The sequence below is a fragment of the Geotrypetes seraphini genome, chromosome 4 (assembly GCF_902459505.1).
Source record: "Geotrypetes seraphini chromosome 4, aGeoSer1.1, whole genome shotgun sequence".
In the NCBI taxonomy this organism is placed as follows: domain Eukaryota; kingdom Metazoa; phylum Chordata; class Amphibia; order Gymnophiona; family Dermophiidae; genus Geotrypetes; species Geotrypetes seraphini.
In genome coordinates, this window is record NC_047087.1 from 101,287,452 (window position 1) to 101,309,428 (window position 21,977).

A 21,977-nucleotide genomic window follows, 5' to 3' on the forward strand; every position below is an offset into this window, starting at 1 on the left:
GGAAAGAAACGAACTTTTGTAAACAACCCAACATGGTTTCTGCAGGGGGAGATCGTGCCTAACGAACTTATTGCACTTCTTCGAAGGAATTAACAAACGGATGGACAGAGGAGACCCCATAGACATCATATACCTTGATTTCCAAAAAGCCTTTGACAAGGTGCCTCACGAACGTCTACTCCGGAAACTGAAGAACCATGGAGTGGACGGAGACGTACATAGATGGATCAGAAACTGGTTGGCGGGTAGGAAACAGAGGGTAGGGGTGAAGGGCCACTACTCGGACTGGATGGGGGTCACGAGTGGTGTTCCGCAGGGCTCAGTGCTCGGGCCGCTGCTATTTAATATATTCATAAATGATCTAGAAACAGGCACGAAGTGTGAGATAATAAAATTTGCGGACGATACAAAACTATTTAGTGGAACTGGGACTAAAGAGGAATGCGAAGAATTGCAAAGGGACTTGAACAAATTGGGGGAATGGGCGGCGAGATGGCAGATGAAGTTCAACGTTGAGAAATGTAAAGTATTGCATGTTGGAAACAGAAACCCGAGGTACAACTATACGATGGGAGGGATATTATTGAATGAGAGCAACCAAGAAAGGGACTTGGGGGTAATGGTGGACATGACAATGAAGCCGACGGCACAGTGCGCAACAGCCGCTAAGAAAGCAAATAGAATGCTAGGCATAATCAAGAAGGGTATTACAACAAGGACAAAAGAAGTTATCCTGCCATTGTATCGGGCGATGGTGCGCCCGCATCTGGAATACTGCGTCCAATATTGGTCTCCGTACCTTAGGAAGGATATGGCGTTACTCGAGAGGGTTCAGAGGAGAGCGACACGCTTGATAAAAGGGATGGAAAACCTCATACGCTGAGAGATTGGAGAAACTGGGTCTCTTTTCCCTGGAGAAGAGGAGACTTAGAGGGGATATGATAGAGACTTATAAGATCATGAAGGGCATAGAGAGAGTAGAGAAGGACAGATTCTTCAAACTTTCGAAAAATAAAAGAACAAGAGGACACTTGGAAAAGTTGAAAGGGGACAGATTTAAAACGAATGCTAGGAAGTTCTTCTTTACCCAACGAGTGGTGGACACCTGGAATGCGCTTCCAGAGGGCGTAATAGGGCAGAGTACAGTACAGGGGTTTAAGAAAGGATTGGACAATTTCCTGCTGGAAAAGGGGATAGAGGGGTATAAATAGAGGATTACTGCACAGGTCCTGGACCTGTTGGGCCACCGCGTGAGCGGACTGCTGGGCATGATGGACCTCAGGTCTGACCCAGCAGAGGCATTGCTTATGTTCTTATGTTCTTCCTTCTCTAAAATCACAGAGGAAGAAACCGCACATTTTCTCCCCTCTAAATTTTCCACCTGTTCCTCCGATCCTATTTCCTTCTTTCTACTGATCACCATATGTCCTACTATCATATTCACTATTTGCCACATCCTCAACCTATTCTGCTCTACTGTGACTGTGCCTGATGCCTTCAAACACGCCATAGTTACGCCACTCCTAAAAAAACCCTTGCTGGACCCTACCTGCACCTCCAACTATTTATTTCAGGGATTCTTTAGTGTCCCTCCAGACCAGCACAGAATGGATGGGTTTTTACTCTCCTCTGCCAGCAAGTGGAGACTGAGACAATGCCTTTTGGCTGTAGTACAAGTGGGCTGTGCAGTCCCATCTCTAATCAGGACTACATATCTTGCATATTCTCAGAAAAAGTAAAATGGCTGTACTGTAACAGGTGTTCAAGTTCAACAAGATATTAGTCCTCGTGAAACCTACTCCCCTAGGCTTCATGAGGACTAATTAAGGGCTTCTCTTAATTTTTTGTGTGGAACTGATGTTATCCTGTGTGGTTCCCCATGCATGAATATTACAAAGCAGTAACTGTGGTAGTTCAGAGAACTTGGTCATGGTTCATGTTCTACATTGTCTGCCAGTTAGAGAGACAGTGCTGTATACTTCCTATTTACACTATAGAAATAATAATTAATAGTTATAGAGAGATGTTAAGTACTATAGGCCATTTTCTATATATAGCACCCAAAAAATCAGTGCTTAGAATGGCACTTAGCTCGATTCTATAAAAGGTATGCGTACCTTATAGAATCACGCTGTGCCAGTGCGTCGCATAACCAGTCCTAAATACCTGAGCCTAACTTATGTGTGCATAAGGCATAATCTATAAAAGTGCATACATTTTAGGAACACTCAATCCATCCATGCTCCTCCCCTGACCATGCCCCTCTTTCAGATTCATGCACTAGAACAGGCACACAGCTGTCCAAGTTGTGTACATAACTTATTAGTGTCAATTAGCATCAGTTATGTGGAATTAATTGCCAATTATCAATACCAATTGGTCTTGTTAAATAAGTTGTGCACACAAATTGGCTGTGTGCACCGATTTGCAGATATAACATAAGGTGCCATATACAGAATTTGGGGGCAAATACAAAAAAAGCTCTAATAAGGGAATTTATTAATTTATATCCTGCAGCATCTCCAATCTAGGTGAGTTACAAACTTACACACCAAAAACATGTATTGCTTTATTTTTTAATCTGAGTGCTGTGTAAATGCATAAAAACAGTGACCTATAAAAGCTTATTTGGATTTTACTATACATCACATTCTGTGTTGTATAAATAAACCCATTCATTGGTGTACTGCAGAGTAATTGGAAGTGTCAAATCAGTCTTTTTAAGGTCTGACAGCAGATGTCATCAGTTCTTTATTTCTCTTAACAGCCATCAGCTTACGTGTTGGAGGTTTTCAAGAAAGTTAAATCCAGGTAGGTTAATGAAGCTTAAGTGGTGTCTCACATTTCCCCTCAGTATGTAGCATAATAGGATATTCTTGTGCAAAAGACATTAGTCTTGAACCAGTGGCTTATTCACCTCTACTTGCAAGTTTCTGTAGAAGGCATCATCTACATTTTCAAGCTATACCTCCCCTGCCTCTGAATTTTGCTTTTGCTCCTTAGTTTCTCCTTCTACACCCGAGTTAAAGGTGTCTTTCTGATCTTCTCTGCTTTTGGTTTGTAATTTTTGGGTATTTTAGTCTCATTTTTTAGAGGCTTATAAGTGCTACAGGTCCCCAGGTTCCATGGAGCAACTCTACCTAGGTGAAGACTCAAAAATCTCGCTGTCAGAGGTCTGTAGCTGGGAGGGCAACCTTTTTTTCAGGGCACCTACCTAACCAGCCTTCACTAACACTTTTGGTGGGTTGGGGACCATTCCCCTGGTAGCGAAGCTCACTCCTGATCATTACCAGAGCTAGAGCGCAGGCTGTGTGGCATCTATATTGTTCACAAGGACTTTATTGGTTGCCAGCTGCATTTCCCCCCTGAAGACACGTGAGGAGCTGTGGGGGTTTGGGGACTCGGGCTTTAACATGAACTTGGCGGTTCATAAAAACAAGCATCTGGAACTATTTTTGCATACTTGTCTGAGGCAGTAGTCTTTCCCCATCTTCCAGCTGCTCTTTCAGCTGAAGCAGGTACAGCACCAGCAGAACTGTAATCTATCAGAGACATAGGGGGGTTTGTGGCCCCGACAGTATGCCACCTTTTGAAGCTTGCGGCTTTGCTGGAGGTCATTACAGAATCCTTGCAATTATTGAAGCTTGAACCACAGACCTCTGCTGCTCAGCATTCTGTCATGAGCAGCTCTAAACCTCAGACCACCTTTTCTCTTTCACATCCAGACATTAAAATGATGTTAACAGAGCACTGGGAGACTCCAGAAGGTCCCTTGCGGGTTACCAGGACTATGACAAAGCTGTATTCGTTGGCTCCTGATTTCCAAGAGCTGTTTGTCCCTGTTAAAATGGATTTGTTTGTGTCACAGGTTTCCAAATATATTTCTTACCTAATGAAAGTGGAGTAATTCTAAAGGATGCACAAGACTAGAGGGTAAATTTAGTCCTCAAAATACAATTTGAGGCCTTGGCTCTTGGGCTCAAGGCAGCAGCAGTGGCTTCTTTTGTCACACATGCCTGCTCATACTATCCTGCGGCAAGGTCCAACAGCAGAGGAATACTCCTCCCAGTTGCTAATTTCGGATGTGGATTATGTAGTGTATGCTTTATGTGACATGCTCAAGGTCATGGGCAAAGTCTCTGCTTATTCTGTTTCTGCCTGTAGAATGCTCTGGATCAGGCAATGGGCAGGAGAGTTCCAATGCTACTTCCAAGACTACTTTGAACAGGCTACTTCCAAGGCTACTTTGAGTAGACTACCTTTCAAGGCCGTATGCTCTTTGGCAAGAGGTTGGAGGATTTGACCAGTGTGACAAATCATCTTCCTAAATTTGAGAGAGCTACAAGTTGGAATTCCATCATCCTCTGCTGGATTTATTTATGGACTCTCCAGCCAGCCAGAAAAAACGATCAGAGTCTGAGCAATGGTAAAACGGCTCCTGGATATTCAAGCTGTTGAACCCATCCCAACCGATAAAATTGGGCTTGAGCAGATATCATGCCCAAGAAAGATTCAGACAACTGGAGGCCAATCCTGGATTTTTAGTCAGTCAATGCAGCACTGAAAGTGCCCTGATTCCTGATGGAGACCATTCGGCCATTGCTTTGGTGGCACGGGGGAATTTCTAGCCTTACTGGATTTGACAGAGGCTTCATTTAATATTTCCATATTTCCAGCTCACAGGAAGTTTCTGAGATTCCATGTGCTGGAGAGACCTTTCCAATTCTCAGCATTCCCATTCAATCTGGCAGCGGTGCCTCACACCTTTACCAAGGCGATAGTTATTGGGGTTGTGCACTTGCACAAGGCAGGGATCCATGTGCATCCATATTTGAACGATTGATTGATCCGAGCCCCTTTCAAAGCTGACTGTGGTAAAGCAGTGTTACAAGTTGTCCTATTGCTGCAGGACCTGGTTTGCATCATCAATTTTTGGAGGAGCTTTCTGGAGCTGACACAATCCCTAGAGTACTTGGAGATCTGCTTCGACATGGCAAAAGGCCATGTTTTTCTTCCAGAAACATGCAAACTGAAACTGTGATGCCAGATTTTGGAGATGCTGGCAATACCAGCTCCCACTGCTTGGCTGTATCTCCAGGTGCTAGGGATGATGGTCATGACCATAGAGATTGTTTCTTAGGCAAAAGCTCACGTATGCCCTCCTTAGGACGCATTGTTGTCCTATTGGTCTCCGCAGATGGATTCCCTCCAGATGCCACTGACCTGGACAGTGGGGGCGTGTCTAAAGTTTCATTGGTGGCTCCATCCAGAGTTATTGTCGAAAGTTTTGTCTCTCCTTATCTCCTCTTGGGTGATCCTGATGACAGATGGCAGTCTTTATATCTTGAGGGGGTGTCATTGTGAGGGTCATCCAGTTCAGGGCCGATGGTCACCATATCAGGAAACGGCCCATCAACAGATTGGTGAGAGCCTTTTATTTAATTCTACAGACATTGGAGACTACCCTGGAAGGCAAGACAGTCAAGGTCTTCTTGGACAAGCCACACCTATGACATATGTCAACAGACAGGGGGCATCAAGAGTGCCCCATTGAGAATGAAGGCCTAGTTGTTATTTCAATGGGCAGAAGTCCACCTTCAAGCACTATCAGTAGTACATGGGGTGGGAGTGCAGACTGACTATCTCAGCCAGCAGACCCTAGATTCGGGAGGGGGGGTAGTCTCTTTTTTTGGAAGGACTTCAACAGCATTATGAATCACTGGGGATATCAGACGTTCAATCTTATGGCATTGGAAGCCAACAGAAAAGTATCTTGCTTCTTTATTCAAGCCCAGAAGCACCAGTATGGATGTTCTAGTACAACCTTGGCCAGAGAAGGTAATGTTGTACATGTTTCACCCATGGCCCTTGATAGGCTGGGTCATTCAAAAATAGCGACCCACCTGGGGTTGGTAATCCTGTTTGCCTCAGATTGGTCCATCTACAGCGGGACCAATGTGTCAAACAGCTGCTTCATTCAACTCTTCTCTCACAGGGTCCAGTGGCCATAGGGGATTGGAAACAATTTGGGCTCATAGCATAGCCCTTGAGCATGCAGCTTTAGCAAGCAAGGGCAACTAGGAGGTGGTCATGGCTGCCCTCCAAATATCTAAGAAACTTGGGACTATTGCATCCTATGCTAAGGCTTGGAAGACTTTTCAGTGCTGGAGCACTAAGCAGAATGTGGAGCCTTTTCATACTCTGTTGTCAATTGTTCTAACGTTTCTTCAGGACAGGCTAAAGAAAGTCCTGGCAGTCGATTGCCTCAAAGTACAGGTGGCAGGCTTTAGGGCTCGAGTTGAAAAAGTTTCTTTGGCTTCATATCCTGATGTGGCAAGATTTTTGAAGGGAATGATGCAGCTGTAGCCGTTTTCAACTTTGAATCTTAACATTGTTTTGCATTCTCTCGGCAAGGCCCTATATGAGCCCTTGCAAGATGTGTCACTGATGGATCTTACCGTTAAAACAGTTTTTCTGGTAGCAATCACCTTGGTGAGAAGGGTCTCGGAGCTGCAGGCTTTGTCGTGCAGAGAGCCTTTCCCCAGGTTTAAGGTTTATGGAAGCAGGGGTCTCACTGTGCCCGATACCTTCCTTTCTACCAAAAGTGGTCTCAGCCTTCCATATAAATCAGGAAGTTCTGCTACCTGCAATCTATGCCGCGGATTTGAAGAAGGACAAAGTCTTGGCATTGCTGGATACTAGGAGAGTTCCTCGTTATCTTGAGGTGATAATTGATTGTCATCTCTCAGATCATCTTTTTATGCAAACGAGTCCTAGTTGCATAGGAAAGCTGGCTTCTGAGGCTTCCATTTCAAGATGGATTCTCTCCAATTCTTTATTCATTTTATAACTTACATCAAGTACATTAATATTGATATTAACATTGTAACATAGATAATTCACTTGAGACTTTACAATTAAACTTTATCAAATTAAATTTATCCCCCTCCCTCCCTTCATTTTATATTTCATAAAATCATTTTCTTCAATAATAAAATCCCCCTCCCCCCGCCCAATTTTTCATTTGTACTAAACAGGGAAGAAAAATATATACTTATTCTTTACAATATTCTGATAATGGCCTCCACACATCCTGAAATTTATTAAAATTCCCTTTTTGAATGGCTAATGTTCTTTCCATTTTATAAATATGACATACTGAATTCCACCAAAAACTAAAGTTCAGTCTATTCCAACTATTCCAATTATGTGTTATTTGTTGTATGGCAACCCCTGTCAAAATGAGCAATAATTTATTATTATTAGAGGTTATTTGGTTCTTGGCTCTCATTGCCATGCCAAATAATACCGTGTCATATGTTAATGCCACATGATTTTCTAATAAGCAATTTATCTGGCTCCAAATTGATTTCCAAAATTCCATAATAAATAATAGGGCAGAGTACGGTACTGGGGTTCAAGAAAGGATTGGGCAATTTCCTGCTGGAAAAGGGGATAAAGGGTATAGATAGAGAATTACTGCACAGGTCCTGGACCTGTTGGGCCGCCGTGTGAGCGGACTGCTGGGCACGATGGACCTAAGGTCTGGCCCAGCAGAGGCATTGCTTATGTTATGTTCTTATGTGGTGAGCAACCACAGATTTCTTTGAGAGCACACTATGAGGAGTCTGGCTTCTTTATGGGTGGAGTGCTGAGCAGTTCCGTTCTAGGAGATTTGTAGGGTGGCTATGTAGTCCACCCTCCATACTTTCACAAAATTTTATAGGGTGGATGTTGCAGCATGAATGGATGTTGCTTTTGGGTCCTTGATGTTAGCAGCTCACCTGCCCCGCCCTAAACTCAGGGGACTGCTTTGGTACATCCCACTGTTTCAAGACTCCTATCCCTTTGCACTAGAAGGGAAAATTAAGCTCTTACCTCCATCCTGTCAAATTTTCATTTAGCCTGCTTACTGTCTCAGACATGTATTTATTTTTTAGATGCTTGACCTGGATTCTACCTTGTTTTTTATGTTCATTTTGTCATTGGTTTTCTTTAATTGTAGTTGAAAAAGATCAAAGCAGACTTGACTTCATCAGGGAGTTCCACATGCCCCTCCTTTTTCTTTTTCCTGTTGTAATAATTGTCAACTGCTTTGGTACGAACTGAGGAACAAGAGCACAGTGCAGAGATAGGGGTGGCAGAGCTGAAAAATGTAGATGACACCTTTTACACAAACCCACGAGTAGAGGTGAATAACCCACTGGTTCAAGACATATGCTTTTCTACTAGAAAGAAGATTATTGATGTAAGGACCTAATCTTCCCATAATTTACTATCAGATTAGAGCAACAGTACTGGTTAAACAATAACACTAATTCTGTTGATAATATTTTGCCTTCTTCTTAGGTTGAGAGGAAGATCTTCTGTATGCATATCCTCCAATTCCTCTAGTAGAAATGACTCTCTTCAGAGCACTTAAGAAAATAGCCAAGAGAGATCTATTTCTTGTCCTATGTGAATTGTCCATCATGGAACTGCTTTGGCAGTCAGGAAAATTGGTTACTTCCAGCATCAGCTCCCTGGCCCTTACAACTTGAGTACTGAGAAACTAACATTAGGTCACTGAATCTGTCTAATAACATTTCTCAAATCTTCCTGGCTTTTGTTCAGGCAATTAAAAAACATATATCTAATCTAATCCTTAGGTTTGTATACCTATATCTATCTAAATCTATATATCTATATATATCTAAATTTAGTTCATGCCACCCTAGTATATTAGCTCCTCCTAGTAAATTGGGACATTATTTGCCAGTCCTCATCAGAGGCATTATGCTGATAAGTCTACAACACGGAAACAAGTGGAAAAAAGATTAGGGTAAGCCAGTGGCTGACAAATTTCTTTTTCCCTTCTTCATTAAAATAATTCTTACCCCTGTGAACTATTTATTGTCTGCCTCACTCTCTTGTTCATTTCCATCCAGAAACCCCATTGTTGCTCCTCATTTGGCTCTTTCAAGACATTTGAGCTGTTTGCTGTTTTTAAGAGGTTGGCTAAGCAGGTTCTTGAGAACAGAGCACAAGCAGTAGGCACAGCAGAGCCATGTTGGAGTGGTAATAGTGGTGGTGGTGGTGGTGATGGTACATCCTCATTCCTACCACATTGTGATCTACAACTCGGGGCATGGTCATAAGCGTGTACAATAAGCAATTGCAGAACAATTCTATAAATTAGGTGCTAGCATGTACTTGGCCTTTGCATGCATAAATTTATAGAATACTAGCACTTATATGCATAAGTGTACACTTATCTGTGAAACATGTACCTTTGAAACTCCCACTTATACACATAATTTACAAAATATTTGTAAGTTGTACACGCGCTCATAGTTTCACCAGGTTTCAAGTTTCCAAGTTTATTTAAAATTTGTTAAACCGCCTATACAAGGTTTCTAGGCGGTGTACAATTAAAATGGGTCTTTACTTAAAAACAATGTACATAAAGGAAAGAAACAAATAAGGTTAAAAAAAACCTGAGGCTGCAGATGCTGTTATAGATTAGGCTCCTTCTGCACATCCTCCAGACACCTAAACAGAGATGCCCAGTTGTATAATTGTTCCCTTAGGATTTAATAAAGCAGATCTAAAAGAAGCAGCAAGATACCAGTACAGTTGCTTTAACGCCATAATCCAGCACCTCAGCTGTGTCTGTTGGAATGCTTTTTTTTATATCAGTATCCCTCTTTTTAATTTTTTTTTTTTTTGTTTAGAAAATGTAAACAATAAAGTAGTGAATTACATTCTATCATTATAGTCTAATAATTAATTACCAATCTGATTATCTGTTGTTCCAACTTCAAAACAATTTTTGGTGTATTTTTGTTTGGTCAGAAATGCCTGTAGTATTTATGATAGTTTAAATATTTTAAAATCAAGTACTGTAATACCATTACAATCAGTGGGTACACAGTGATATTTATCTCTATAAAGTTGAGAAGCATTAGACAAAAAAGGACCTTTAAGCAAAGCTAAGAAGTTGTATTTGTGGCCAACAGGACAAGAGAGACCTTGAAAGGTAGTATTTTTAGCACATGCACAATTTTTTTTTTTGGGGGGGAGGATGGGCTGGAGAGGGCTTCAATGGCTGGGAGGGTTTACATGGGCTGGAGTAGGTTTTAACAGAGATTTCGGCAGTTGGAACTCAAGCACAGTACTGGGTAGAGCTTTGGATTCTTATCAAAAATAGCTAAGAAGAAAAAATTTAAATTGAATCAGGTTGGGCAGACTGGATGGACTATTCGGGTCTTTATCTGCCGTCATCTACTATGTTACTATGAAAGAAACAAAGGGGTCCTTTTACTAAGGCGCACTAGCCATTTTAGTGTGCATTAAACGCTAACGCGTCCATAGACTATAATGGATGCGGTAGCGTTTAGCGCGCTTTAAAATGGCTAGCATGCCTTAGTAAAAGGACCCCAAAATGTGAAAACTTCTGCCCCCATGTTAGGCAATAGAAAGAGACAGAACATATTTCCTTGCATATGATAACACCGAACATAGAGCCCATGAGTATGGCCAGCTGTGTAAATACTTATACATAAATACTAGGTCACTTACCCTCAAGTTATGAACTTTTAAGCAGGACTTAAAAACTATACTGTAGTGAAATTCTAATTTTTTTTTTGTTTCCTTTTTTCTGTACTAGTGAGTTGGAAGAGTCTCTTCTGGTGCTACCATTCTCTTATGTTCCAGATCTGCTCACCCTCTTTAATGAATATATTCAGCATGGTTTGGTTGTGGAGCTTATCTGCCGTTGCCTCTTTTTCATACTCAGGTAATCTTTTTTTTCTACTGCTTTTCCAGCCTCAACTTTCCCCTCAAACCTTCGCTTATGGAATGCTATTTCATTTAAGAGCCTAAGTGCTAAGCTAGCTTAAAACTGATTTACAGAAACCTGCATCCAGTCCCAATATGTGCAAGATGCAAATGGAAAAGATCCTTTTCCTATTGCTTGTTCCATAAGTAAGAGGTAGTGATAGTCCTATCAGTCTGTCCAATTACAGAGCTGATATTTAGAAACTTATTTAAATCTTTTTAAAACCCAGCTGTACTAGTAATGTTGGCCACAGGGCTGGCTGTTTTTGAACAGGTAATAGGAAATATACTATAAAGATAAATTCCAAACTGAAGAAGTACAAAGTGTTCTAATGCTATGAGCAGTGGGGTGAGAACCAGGGAATCCAGATTTCAAATTGCAATCTTTGGTTGACTCATGTTATCTGTGATTACCTCATCTTCATATACCCACCTAAGGGCCATCTAATATACATCATGGGTAAAAATTGTGTACTAAAATTTAGAGTATATTTTTAAAACTTATGCGTAAAAAAATAATACTTCACATTTTTCAAGGACAACAAGGCATAATATTCTCACATGGAACCCGGTACAGACACTGCCAAGTGCACTTTCACTTTAAATCTTTAGTTGTGATGTAAACCGCTTTGATCCTTTTGGGCTATATAGGCAGTATATAAAGATTTTAATAAACATAAACCATGCACGTACTGGTGCCTTTGTGCCTGAAGTTGGCTTGCAAGCCTGTCAATTCTTAGTTTTCTGCGGAGCCAAGAAGCTGTGTTTTTGGTTTTTCCTCAAACTTAAGTCATTGGTCCTTCCCAAATCTTAGTTTTTGTCTTTTTCCTCGTAATTCTTCAACATTTATCTATTCATTCAATTTTTTATACCGTTCTCCCCAGGGAGCTCAGAACAGTTCATATGAATTTATTCAGGTACTCAAGAATTCTTCTCTGTCTGTCCTGGTGGGCTCACAATCTATCTAATATACCTGGGGCAATAGGGGGACTAAATGACTTGCCCAGGGTTACAGGGAGCAGCGTGGGTTTGAATCCGCAACCTCAGGGTGCTGAGGCTGTAGCTTTTAACCACTGCACCACACTCTCCCCCTCTCAGTATACTTTTTACTAGAGCTTCCTGGGACATCCAGTCCTTTGATGTTGCATTGGCTGTTTTTCGCTCTGTGTCCAAAGAAAGTGCCGAGTAGCCTCAAGAAATGTACTCTGTGGAATAATTGGACCATTTCAAGCTCTGATTAGAGAATGACATGGGGACAAACTTTGGCCCCCACCTTCACCTCGTCCCTGTGTTTGGTCCCCATCTTCGCAAACCCTGTCTGATTCCATCCGCATAGGCCTCAAATAATTATGATTTTATATTGAGAAATCATTTTATTAAAGTATAAAAAGAAACAAAATTCTGTAAAACTGTCATTTTATAAATTACAAATACAGAACAAGCATCAACAAAACTCCTGTCTCCCCTCCTCCTCATAAATATTTCCTCCACTATCAAGAAAACTGAACAAGCCATATTACTACAGAAAGCTAAATAGAAAAATCATGCTAACAGAATACCTCAGTTATACATGGCAGGAATAGTGTTAGGGGAGTGCACCTAGGGCAACTTCCCCCTGGCCAGAGAGAGCCCTAAGCCTGCTGGAAGCTAAAGAAACATGACCTAGTAGTGGGCTTTATGGTCCCCAGTTATGTCTAATAACAGCATACAGTCATGTGAAATATTCAGTTCTTTCTTAAGTAATGTTCACATATTGATGTCATAAGAACATAAGAATAGCCTTACTGGGTCAGACCAATGGTCCATCAAGCCCAGTAGCCTGTTCTTACAGTGGCCAATCCAGGTCACTAGTTCCTGGCCAAAACACAAGGAGTAGAAACATTCCATACCACCAATCCAGGGCAAGCAGTGGCTTCCCCCCAAACTATGGACTTTTCCTCCAGGAAATTGTCCAAATCTTTCTTAAAACCAACTACGCTATCTGCTCTTACCATAACCTCTGGCAAAGCATTCCAGAGCTTAACTATTCTCTGAGTGAAAAAAAAATTTCTTCTTATTGGTTTTAAAAGTAAATCCCTGCAATTTCATCGAGTGTCCCTTAGTCTTTGTAATTTTTGACAGAGTGAAAAATCGATCCACTTGAACCCGTTCTACTCCACTCAGGATTTTGTAGACTTCAATCATATCTCCCCTCAGCCGACTCTTTTCCAAGATGAAGAGCCCCAACCTTTTTTGTCTTTCCTCATACGAGAGGAGTTCCATCCCATTTATCATCTTGGTTGCTCTTCTAGCGCCACTATATCTTTCTTGAGATAAGGAGACCAGAATTGAACGCAGTATTCCAGATGAGGTCACACCGATGCTAATTGACACTAATAAGTTATGTACACAACTTGGACAGCATATTCTACAAAGTGCTGTGTGCGTGAATCTGAAAGAGGGGCATGGTCAGGGGAGGAGCATGGGTGGATTCCTAAAAATTATGCACTTCTTTTATAGATTACGCCTGATGCACACATAAGTTAGGCACCCTATAGCATTTCGCTAGGATCTTGTATATTCAATGTTTAACCTCTTCCATTGATATGATCCTGGTAGCTTGGGAGTTTCCACATATGAGAATATTATGCCTGCTTGTCCTCGGAGAAAGCAAAGATATTTACCTGTAGCAGGTGTTCTCTAAGGACAGCAGGCATATATTCTCACAACCCACCCATCTCACCTAGTTGGCGTCTTAGCTTTGTTATTGAACTGCAGGTCCCGTGAGCCAACATCAGGCAGGAAGGCACTGCCTAAAGATTTAAACTGACTGCTGTTGGCAGTGTCCGTACCGAGTTCCATGGATGATGTTGCCCACATGTGAGAATACTTACCTGTTGTCCTTGGAGAGCACCTGCTACAGGTAAATATCTTTGCTATTCAGAAAACAATTAGTAGTGCACAGTATATGTAGCCTAATGGTTAACAGCTGTGGCTGAGAACCAGGAAAGCCAAGGTTCAAATCCAGCTGATGTCACTCCTTGTGATGTTGGGTAAGTCATTTAACCCTCCATTCCCTCAGGTACAGACTTAGATTGTAAGCCCTTGGGGACAAGAAACTACCAAATATACCTGAATATGATTTGCCTTGAACTATTGTTTAAAAAAAAAAAAAGGCCCAAGCTAAATTTTATTTTATTAGGTATTTATATACCGTCTATCAAGGTTATTTAAGTGGTTTACAATCAGGTACTCAAGCATTTCCCCTGTCTGACCCAGTGGACTCACAGTTTATCTAACGCGCCTGGGGCATTGGAGGATTGAGTGACTTACCCATGGTCACAAGGAGTAGTGCAGGGTTTGAACCCACAACCTCAGGGTGCTGAGGCTATAATTCTAACCACTAAGCCACTCCTTCCTCCTGCATGTAAATGTTTTGTGAGTTTTGTTTTGTTTTTAAAGAAAAAGCACACTAATAAAAAAAATATGCATACATACATGGGAAAGTTAGTACATTGAGTGGGTCTTATATATGGTTAGTATGTGTTACCTGTTACAGGACCTCCTGGAATAAAATGGGTTTTGGCTGAAAACATGTGCATTAGTAAAAGACCCTCAAAATTTAGTGCACCTTTTTCACACTGGAAAATGGGCTAAAATTATACTAAGGTATCTAATTTTACTACTGTTTTTAATTTCAATGATTTGGAGTGAAATTTGAATTAATGAAATCTAGCCTGGGACCCCTAAGCCACTAACGTATACCCACTAGTGCTGCCTAATTCAGAAAAAAATATTTTGATTCAATTTGATTCAGCCTATTGAATCGATTTTCCTGCCCAAATGGGTGGGAGTTTTATCAAACATCCTGGTGGGTTTATTTTATAGCCTCTTCACCCTCTTTGCCCTCTCCTACCCACACTGGAGCTGTGGTATAAACAAAAAAGACTTTTCCTCTCTCTGTTACATCCTAGCTCACATTCGCGGTCTAACACCACCTCTGGCAGAATACACATTTCAAATCTGACATATTGTAATCACAAAATAGAAAATAAAATTATTTTTTCTACCTTTTGTTGTCTGGTCATTATTCAGATTTTGTTGGTCCCAGGCTCTGGTTGTCTTCTGATAACTTGCTTCTTGCTTGCCAGGGTCTTCTTCTTTCTTCTTTCTCCATGCTAACCATCCATCCGCCATCTCTGTCCTCCCCTTCCATTTCCCTTCCCTCCCCCGGAGGTCTGGCATCTATCCTTTTTTTCGTCTCCATCCCCAGATCCACCTTTTCTCTACTACCCTTTCATCCAGCATCTCTCCCTCCTTCCCCACCAACCCAGGTTCCACCAGCTCTCCCTTTCTCTTCCCAACTACCCCCCCACCCCATGTACAACTTCTCTCCCTTTCTGTTCCTTCCCTCCCTAAATCCCATTGTCCACCATCTCTGTCCCTCTCCTGTTTTTAGATCCATTATTTCTTCTATCCCTCCCCTCTCCCCTAAGTTCTTCTCTCCCTCCTCCAAGTCCATCCATCTTCCCCCCTCCATCTTCTCCCCATCTCTCCTTCTCCAGTCCACCAACTCCAAGTCCATCTCCCCTCTCCCCCCAGCTCTGACTCCCAACACAGAAGCCAAGTATTTGGCTGTCAGAGGGTAACACTCGTGCATTGTGGCACCTACCAAGAGCTCTGGGTGCTTCGCAAAGCGGACATACACTTTTCCTGTGAGCTGCAGAAGATGCAGCCTTGCAAAAGCCAAGTGAAAAGCGTCTCCACACTGCAGCACTTCCAATGCGCTCACACTGCTCCTCGAGAGCCCCAAAAGCGATACGTCACCCGGTGCTTGCAGGTGCGCAGGGCTCTGGTCGTCATGTGGCCGATGAAAGGCCAGCCACTGGCAGGACCCGGAAAAGCAGGCGTGCGCCACTGAGCAGCAGCAGCAGCAAGAGCGGTGCATGCAGGTGGTGGATTGGGGGCATTTGCCGGACTTCGGGGGCAGAGGGAAAGCCCGAACGGATCTCTAGCAAGGGGGCCGATGAATCGGTCAGTTCGATTTTTTTACAAAATCGAATTGATTCACACGAAGTGAATCGGTGAATCGATTCGAATCGCGAATCGGGCATCACTAATACCCAACACCCATCTAAATTCTGGAGCTTGTGTTAGTTTGTGGTTCTGTATCAACAAGATCCCTTACCTGCAGTTCCCAGGTGTAGTATCTATCCAAGCTACCTGAGTCTAGGATTCCCACAGCCTAGAACTCTAGGTCTGGTAGCATGCAGCCTCAGCATCATAGATTGACACTAGCTCCAGAACTGTGAAATATCTGGGAGTTAAATTTCATGCATTAACAATTCATGATTTAAGCCTTCAGGGCCTTAAAACACCTGCCAGCACTGGGGAGTTATAACTAATCTTTTCATTTAAATGGGATTTTCATGGCGGTACAGCAATTTTAGCACATCCAGAGTAAGTTTAGCTTGAAAAATAAAGCATTAAAATATGAATTAAAAGGTTTACTACATGTAGAGAAATGTATTGGCTTCTTAGATTTTAAGCCCTTTGCTAACAAAGCTGCAAACTGCACTAAACATTATTTAGAAAGGTAGGATAAAAAATATTCAAATAAGAGACTGACAATGACAGGTGTGTATTGACTTTCAATTAAAATACCTAACTACAGTTGAAAGGATCTATGTAAATTTGATTACTTTTTTTTCCTTTGATCCTTATAGGATTCACTTTGGACAGATCACTAGCAATCAGCTCTTGCTGTCAGTTATTGAGAGTCTGAAGAACAGCACTATTTCCAGAGTCACTCAAGTTAGGGTCAGTATCTTCTCTCAAACATTCTGACTTTGTCGTTCTTATATATATTCATTTTCAGAAGATTCTGCATATCATTAAGAGAAAATTATGGTATTTCTATTTATCTGGTACAGTTGTAATGCACGTTGAAGTTGGGGGACTGGAGGGCATTTTGTTTGTGAAAAGAATAATTTATCTACAATATCAACTAATCTGATAAGTGAAAAATTCAATTAAGTATCAAACAGCTGATTTGTACAGAAATAATTTTCATTCACCAAGTATGTGAAACAGCAAATGTACGTTATATAATAAGGTGCTAGTGAAGAGGTCTTTAAACTAGAATCATAGGAGCAGGGTGATCAAAGCCTGCAGATGAGTATAAGCCCTCAAGTAAGTGAATCACTAAATATGTCTACCCAAATGGGAGAAGGAGGCAATGTCTGGAAAGCAGTATATACTAATGTTTGAAGTATGGAACTTGAAGGGACTCAGAGAGGGCATGGAATATTGCTACTATTTGGGTTTTTGTCAGGTACTTGTGACCAGGATTGGCAATCATGAAGAATAGGATACTGGGCTTGATGCACCATTGGTCTTACCCAGTAAGGCTATTCTTATGAGATGTGATGCTGGACTGGACTGAGGGGGTGGGCAGGGAAGGGAGATGCTGGATCCACAGGAACAGGTAGTACAACCTGTGCTAGCTTTTGTGCCCCCCAAAGATTGGCACCCGTCCTGCTGTGCTTATCAGGTTGCAACGGCCCTGATTCTCCTTCTACACTGCATTACTCAAGCAACCTTACCTCTATCAGTGAATAATATTGAACAATAGTACCCTACAGAAACAACTTCAAAGTAATTAGCTTAATGTTTAGTGTGACCTCTCATTTTCTGTTCCTTATGTTTTATATTTAGGATGGTCTGGGATTTAACATGGCTGGTCTTCAGTTTCTTAAGAGAGAAATAGAAGCCAAGGAGGAAGTAACTTTTTTTGCTGATGCCATAGCCAAGTTCGAAGAGAAGAAGAGGAAGAGAAAAAAGCGCGAGAAAATAATCCTTGCAATTGTTTAGGGTTTTTACAAGATAATTAACAGATTTTTATTGAGGTCATATTTGAAAGTGTCATTGTTCAAATTTCCAATTTTATAAGGCAGTAAAGATCTATTATACTAAGGTTAATAATATAGATCGAAAATAACAAAAGCCCTTAGATATACATATAGTTTGTCCCGTTTAAGACCTCAGCGGTGCTAACTGTGAGAAATTTTCATTCACAGATTACAAGCACAAAAGTCTTCATCGGTCATAATTTTTCATAGTTTTTTTCTTATATAAATAAATTTTTTGAAAAAATACTCATCTCTTTGTTAGAGAAGCATAGCAGGGGTTCTTCACCAACATAGGCTATGTTTCGCCCAGGGGGCTTTATCAAGGTATTTCCCCTGACAAAAGAAGAGAGAGTTTTACTATACATAACTTCAACTATTATTCATTTTACAGAACTAACTTATACAAGCATAGCTTAGAGCCTATATCAGTAGTCTGACACAATTTAGAAAATGCTCAAAAATATTTAAAGCCCGTACCTTTAGTATGCCTGTTCCATGAGTGCTGCCGAAAAAGTTTTTTAGAGCAGAGACATGGCGGCGGCGTTCTTTAAACAAAACTGTCAACGTAATGACCTCATACAAACGTACCCTATCAGAATCAAAAACGAGCATGGAGACATTTAAACCAGTGTCATCCACTCCACTTCAGCATTCAGCCCGTTCGGTTTAACTGTGTTAAGTGAAAAAATCATCTTTTGTTCCATGAAATTTAAACGTTCAACATGATTTCCACCCTCCCACCCTATCTCAATGCAATCAATTATTCTCCATTTTAGATCACTAATTTTATGCCTCATAGTCTGCCAATGCTGAACTAATGGCGCTTCTACACTTCCGGTATTAATTTTAGACTTGTGCTCTGTTAATCTAACCATAATTTTTCTATTAGTTCTCCCTATATATACCAAATGACATGGGCATTGTATTGCATAGATAACATGCATACTATTGCATGAAGTGTTCATCCTTGATTTAAAGACTCTCTTAGTACCTGGATGGATCCATTCTGGGCCCACCATTGCTTGAGAGCACCACTGGCATTGTCCACATATTTCCTGTGTATAGACTTGCTCAATAGGAATAGCTTCATATTTTTCCTCAAACTTTTGAAAAGCCAAAAATTCACCGATAGTCCGCCCTCTCTTAAAAGAAGCTATCGGGAGTTGTTGAAAACATGGATGAAGTTTCAGTATTGACCAGTGGGATTTTATACTTTGAAAAAACGTATTACTTAAATCGTTATAGGGAAGCACACAGATCAGATTTTCTTCTATTTCATTGTTTTTACATTCCTGAATCAGCAAAGATCTTTGTGCATATTTCGCTCGAAGATACGCTTTCCTAATAGATTTTTTAGGATAATATCTATCACAAAATCTCTGAGTCAGAATTTTAGACTGTTTCTCAAATTCTTCTCGATCTGAGCATATACGTCTTATCCGTAGGAACTGGCTAACCGGTATATTATATTTCAAAAAATATGGATGGTAGCTCAAAAAGTGCAAAAAATTATTTCGTTCAACTTCTTTCCTATAGAGAGTAGTTTTCACAACTTGATCTTTAATTATCATTATATCCAGGTAAGCAATCTTATAAGGATGAGATGTCATAGTAAAGGTGAGGTGTGGATCCAAGGTATTAATCCATGTAAAAAAATTTTCCAATTCAGCATAAGATCCTCCCCAGAAGAAGAGTACATCGTCCAGATAGCGTTTCCCTAACTTTACATTATGAAAAACTGGGGCTGGATATATTAAGTCAGCTTCAAATTTAGAAACATATAAATTAGCCACTGAGGGGGCAAGAGTCGCCCCCATCGCGACTCCTTGAGACTGAAAATAAAAATCCCCTCGATACCAGAAGTAGTTGGATTTAACCACTAGAGTAGCTAGTTTCATAAGCCAGTCTTTATTAAAACGGCCCAAATCCATATTCAGTAAAGTGTCTTCCACAATCTGCAAAGCAGCATTCTGAGGTATGCTGGTATACAATGAAGTAATATCTAAGGTGACTAAATATGTAATTTCAGAAAGATTGTTTATTGTTTCCAAACATCTTAGCAAGTGAGCTGAATCTTTCAAATAAGAAGGGGCTTTCTTCACTTCTGATTTCAAAAAATAATCAATAAGTTTAGATAATGGTTCCAACACAGAATTTCTAGTAGAGACGATAGGGCGCCCTGGAGGATTCCTAAGATTTTTATGAATCTTTGGGAGTAAATATAGTTTAGGAGTAGATGGAAATGGTTCTATTAAAAATTGCGCTTCCTTTTTTGTAATCATTTTTCTTTTTGAACCTTCCTCCACCATCTCCTTTATCTCCAATTTCAATTGCATAACAGGATCTTCATCGGTTTTAACATATGCAGAAGTATCGGCTAGTTGTCTCAAAGCCTCTTCATGATAATCAGAGCGATCCCAAATCGTAATGGCCCCACCTTTATCAGCCCGAACCACCAGTATATCAAACCTTTTTTGCAGATCTTTCAAAGCCGTCATCTCGTTTCTAGAGAGATTGAATTTCCTATGCTGAGAGGAATAAACCTCCTCCATGGTCTCTAGATCTTTTAAAACAAGATCCCGGTATGTACTTAAAAAAGGTTGCAAGGCACCAGGAGGGCACCATCTGGATTCTTTTTTAACAATAGAAATATCCAAAGTAGGAGGATATTCCTCAAAGAAAACCTTAAGTTGTAACTTGCGAAAAAGTTGAAGAAGGCAATTCGCATCCGAAAAGGATCATAAGCTGTAGTAGGGACAAATCCCAAACCATATTGTAGAACCTCGGTCTGCTGTGTAGAAAGAGGAGTAGAGGATATATTAATTATTGTTGATAGCGATTCATTCGAGTTCGAACATTTGGTCCCTGTGTGTCTTTCGATCTCTGGATTTGTTTTCCTCTCCCTTTTGGTTGATCTCCTTGTCGGGCGAAACATAGCCTATGTTGGTGAAGAACCCCTGCTATGCTTCTCTAACAAAGAGATGAGTATTTTTTCAAAAAATTTATTTATATAAGAAAAAAACTATGAAAAATTATGACCGATGAAGACTTTTGTGCTTGTAATCTGTGAATGAAAATTTCTCACAGTTAGCACCGCTGAGGTCTTAAACGGGACAAACTATATGTATATCTAAGGGCTTTTGTTATTTTCGATTGTTCAAATTTGCCATTCTACATATTGGGGGGGGGGGGGTGTGAAAGAATCAAGTAGGCTCTGTGGGCCAAATTCTATAAATGATGCCTAGATTAGGCTCCCTAATGGGGCCACCTAGCCAAGTTTCACGTGGAGCTCAAAATTGACTATTGAGCTTAATTGGCATGGTAATTGGTCATGCCATTAAAAAACTAAGAGTTCCATGCAGAACTTGGAGCAGCACCTAACAATGCCTACCTCAAAAGTGGGTATGGTTAAGGGCAGAGAATAGGCACGATATTACTTAGGTGACTATGTTAAGCGCTGGTAAATTAGGCCAGAATAACCCTGGCCTAATATACTGGCATCTAACATTAGAATGCCTAAGTCAAGCACCAGCAGGTGCAATTCTGTAAAAGGTGCCTAGCGGTTGATTGACAACCATGCCATGCAGCACCTAGGAGTTATGCGCTGTTTAAACAATCAGGCCCTGTCTCTCTTGTTAATGATAAAAGCAACCGTTAAAGTTACCCATACTAAAGTTATTAGCATTCCCTCAGAGCTTTTCTTGGGGAGAATGATGGACTATAAGCTTAAATAGAAACAGAAGTATAATAATTTAAAAAAAAAAAACAAAACAACAACTGTATTGTAGATTTGTTTGGGATTATCAGCTGGTTTAAAGTCCTGCCAAGCTCACTCTTGTACTATGTGTTTTTATACTGCAGTAAAATAAATTATAAGTTTCTTGTCAAATGATTGTTTCTTTATATTGATTAACTGGTATGCATGTCTGAATAAATATTGATTAAATATTAGAATTCATATAACACAGTAAATGATAGCAGATAAAAACCCATATGGTCCATCCAGTCTGCCCAACAAGGTAGCCAGATCCATAACTGACACTGTGTGTGGGCCCCAGCTGCCCATGTTTAAACACTGGTTGTCAAGTCTCCACCATGCCAAACATACAGGCAGCCAAACATGATGGGAGTCTTGGTTATAAACCTCTATCATCCCTAAGTATATATTGCTGACAGTACTCAATTTACCAGTCAAAATATTTTCTCATCCCCCTGAGTCACACAGTACCCTTATTTGCAGCATATGGCAATGACGTGATCTACAGTATT

General features: G+C 40.8%; 1 protein-coding gene across 3 annotated transcripts in view; it reads left to right on the forward strand.

Annotated features, from left to right (window-relative positions):
• WDR3 (WD repeat domain 3) overlaps positions 1–21,495 on the forward strand; it is a 137,151-nt gene extending 115,656 nt beyond the window's left edge. For all 3 annotated transcript variants that reach the window (XM_033941947.1, XM_033941948.1, XM_033941949.1), the window contains 5 exons: positions 2,768–2,811; positions 10,649–10,777; positions 16,524–16,617; positions 17,515–17,732; positions 20,870–21,495. In XM_033941947.1, the coding sequence (XP_033797838.1) occupies positions 2,768–2,811; positions 10,649–10,777; positions 16,524–16,617; positions 17,515–17,670 (423 nt within the window). In that variant the 3' untranslated portion in view covers positions 17,671–17,732; positions 20,870–21,495. The remainder of the gene's footprint in view (positions 1–2,767; positions 2,812–10,648; positions 10,778–16,523; positions 16,618–17,514; positions 17,733–20,869) is intronic.
• The last annotated feature ends 482 nt before the right edge of the window (positions 21,496–21,977 follow it).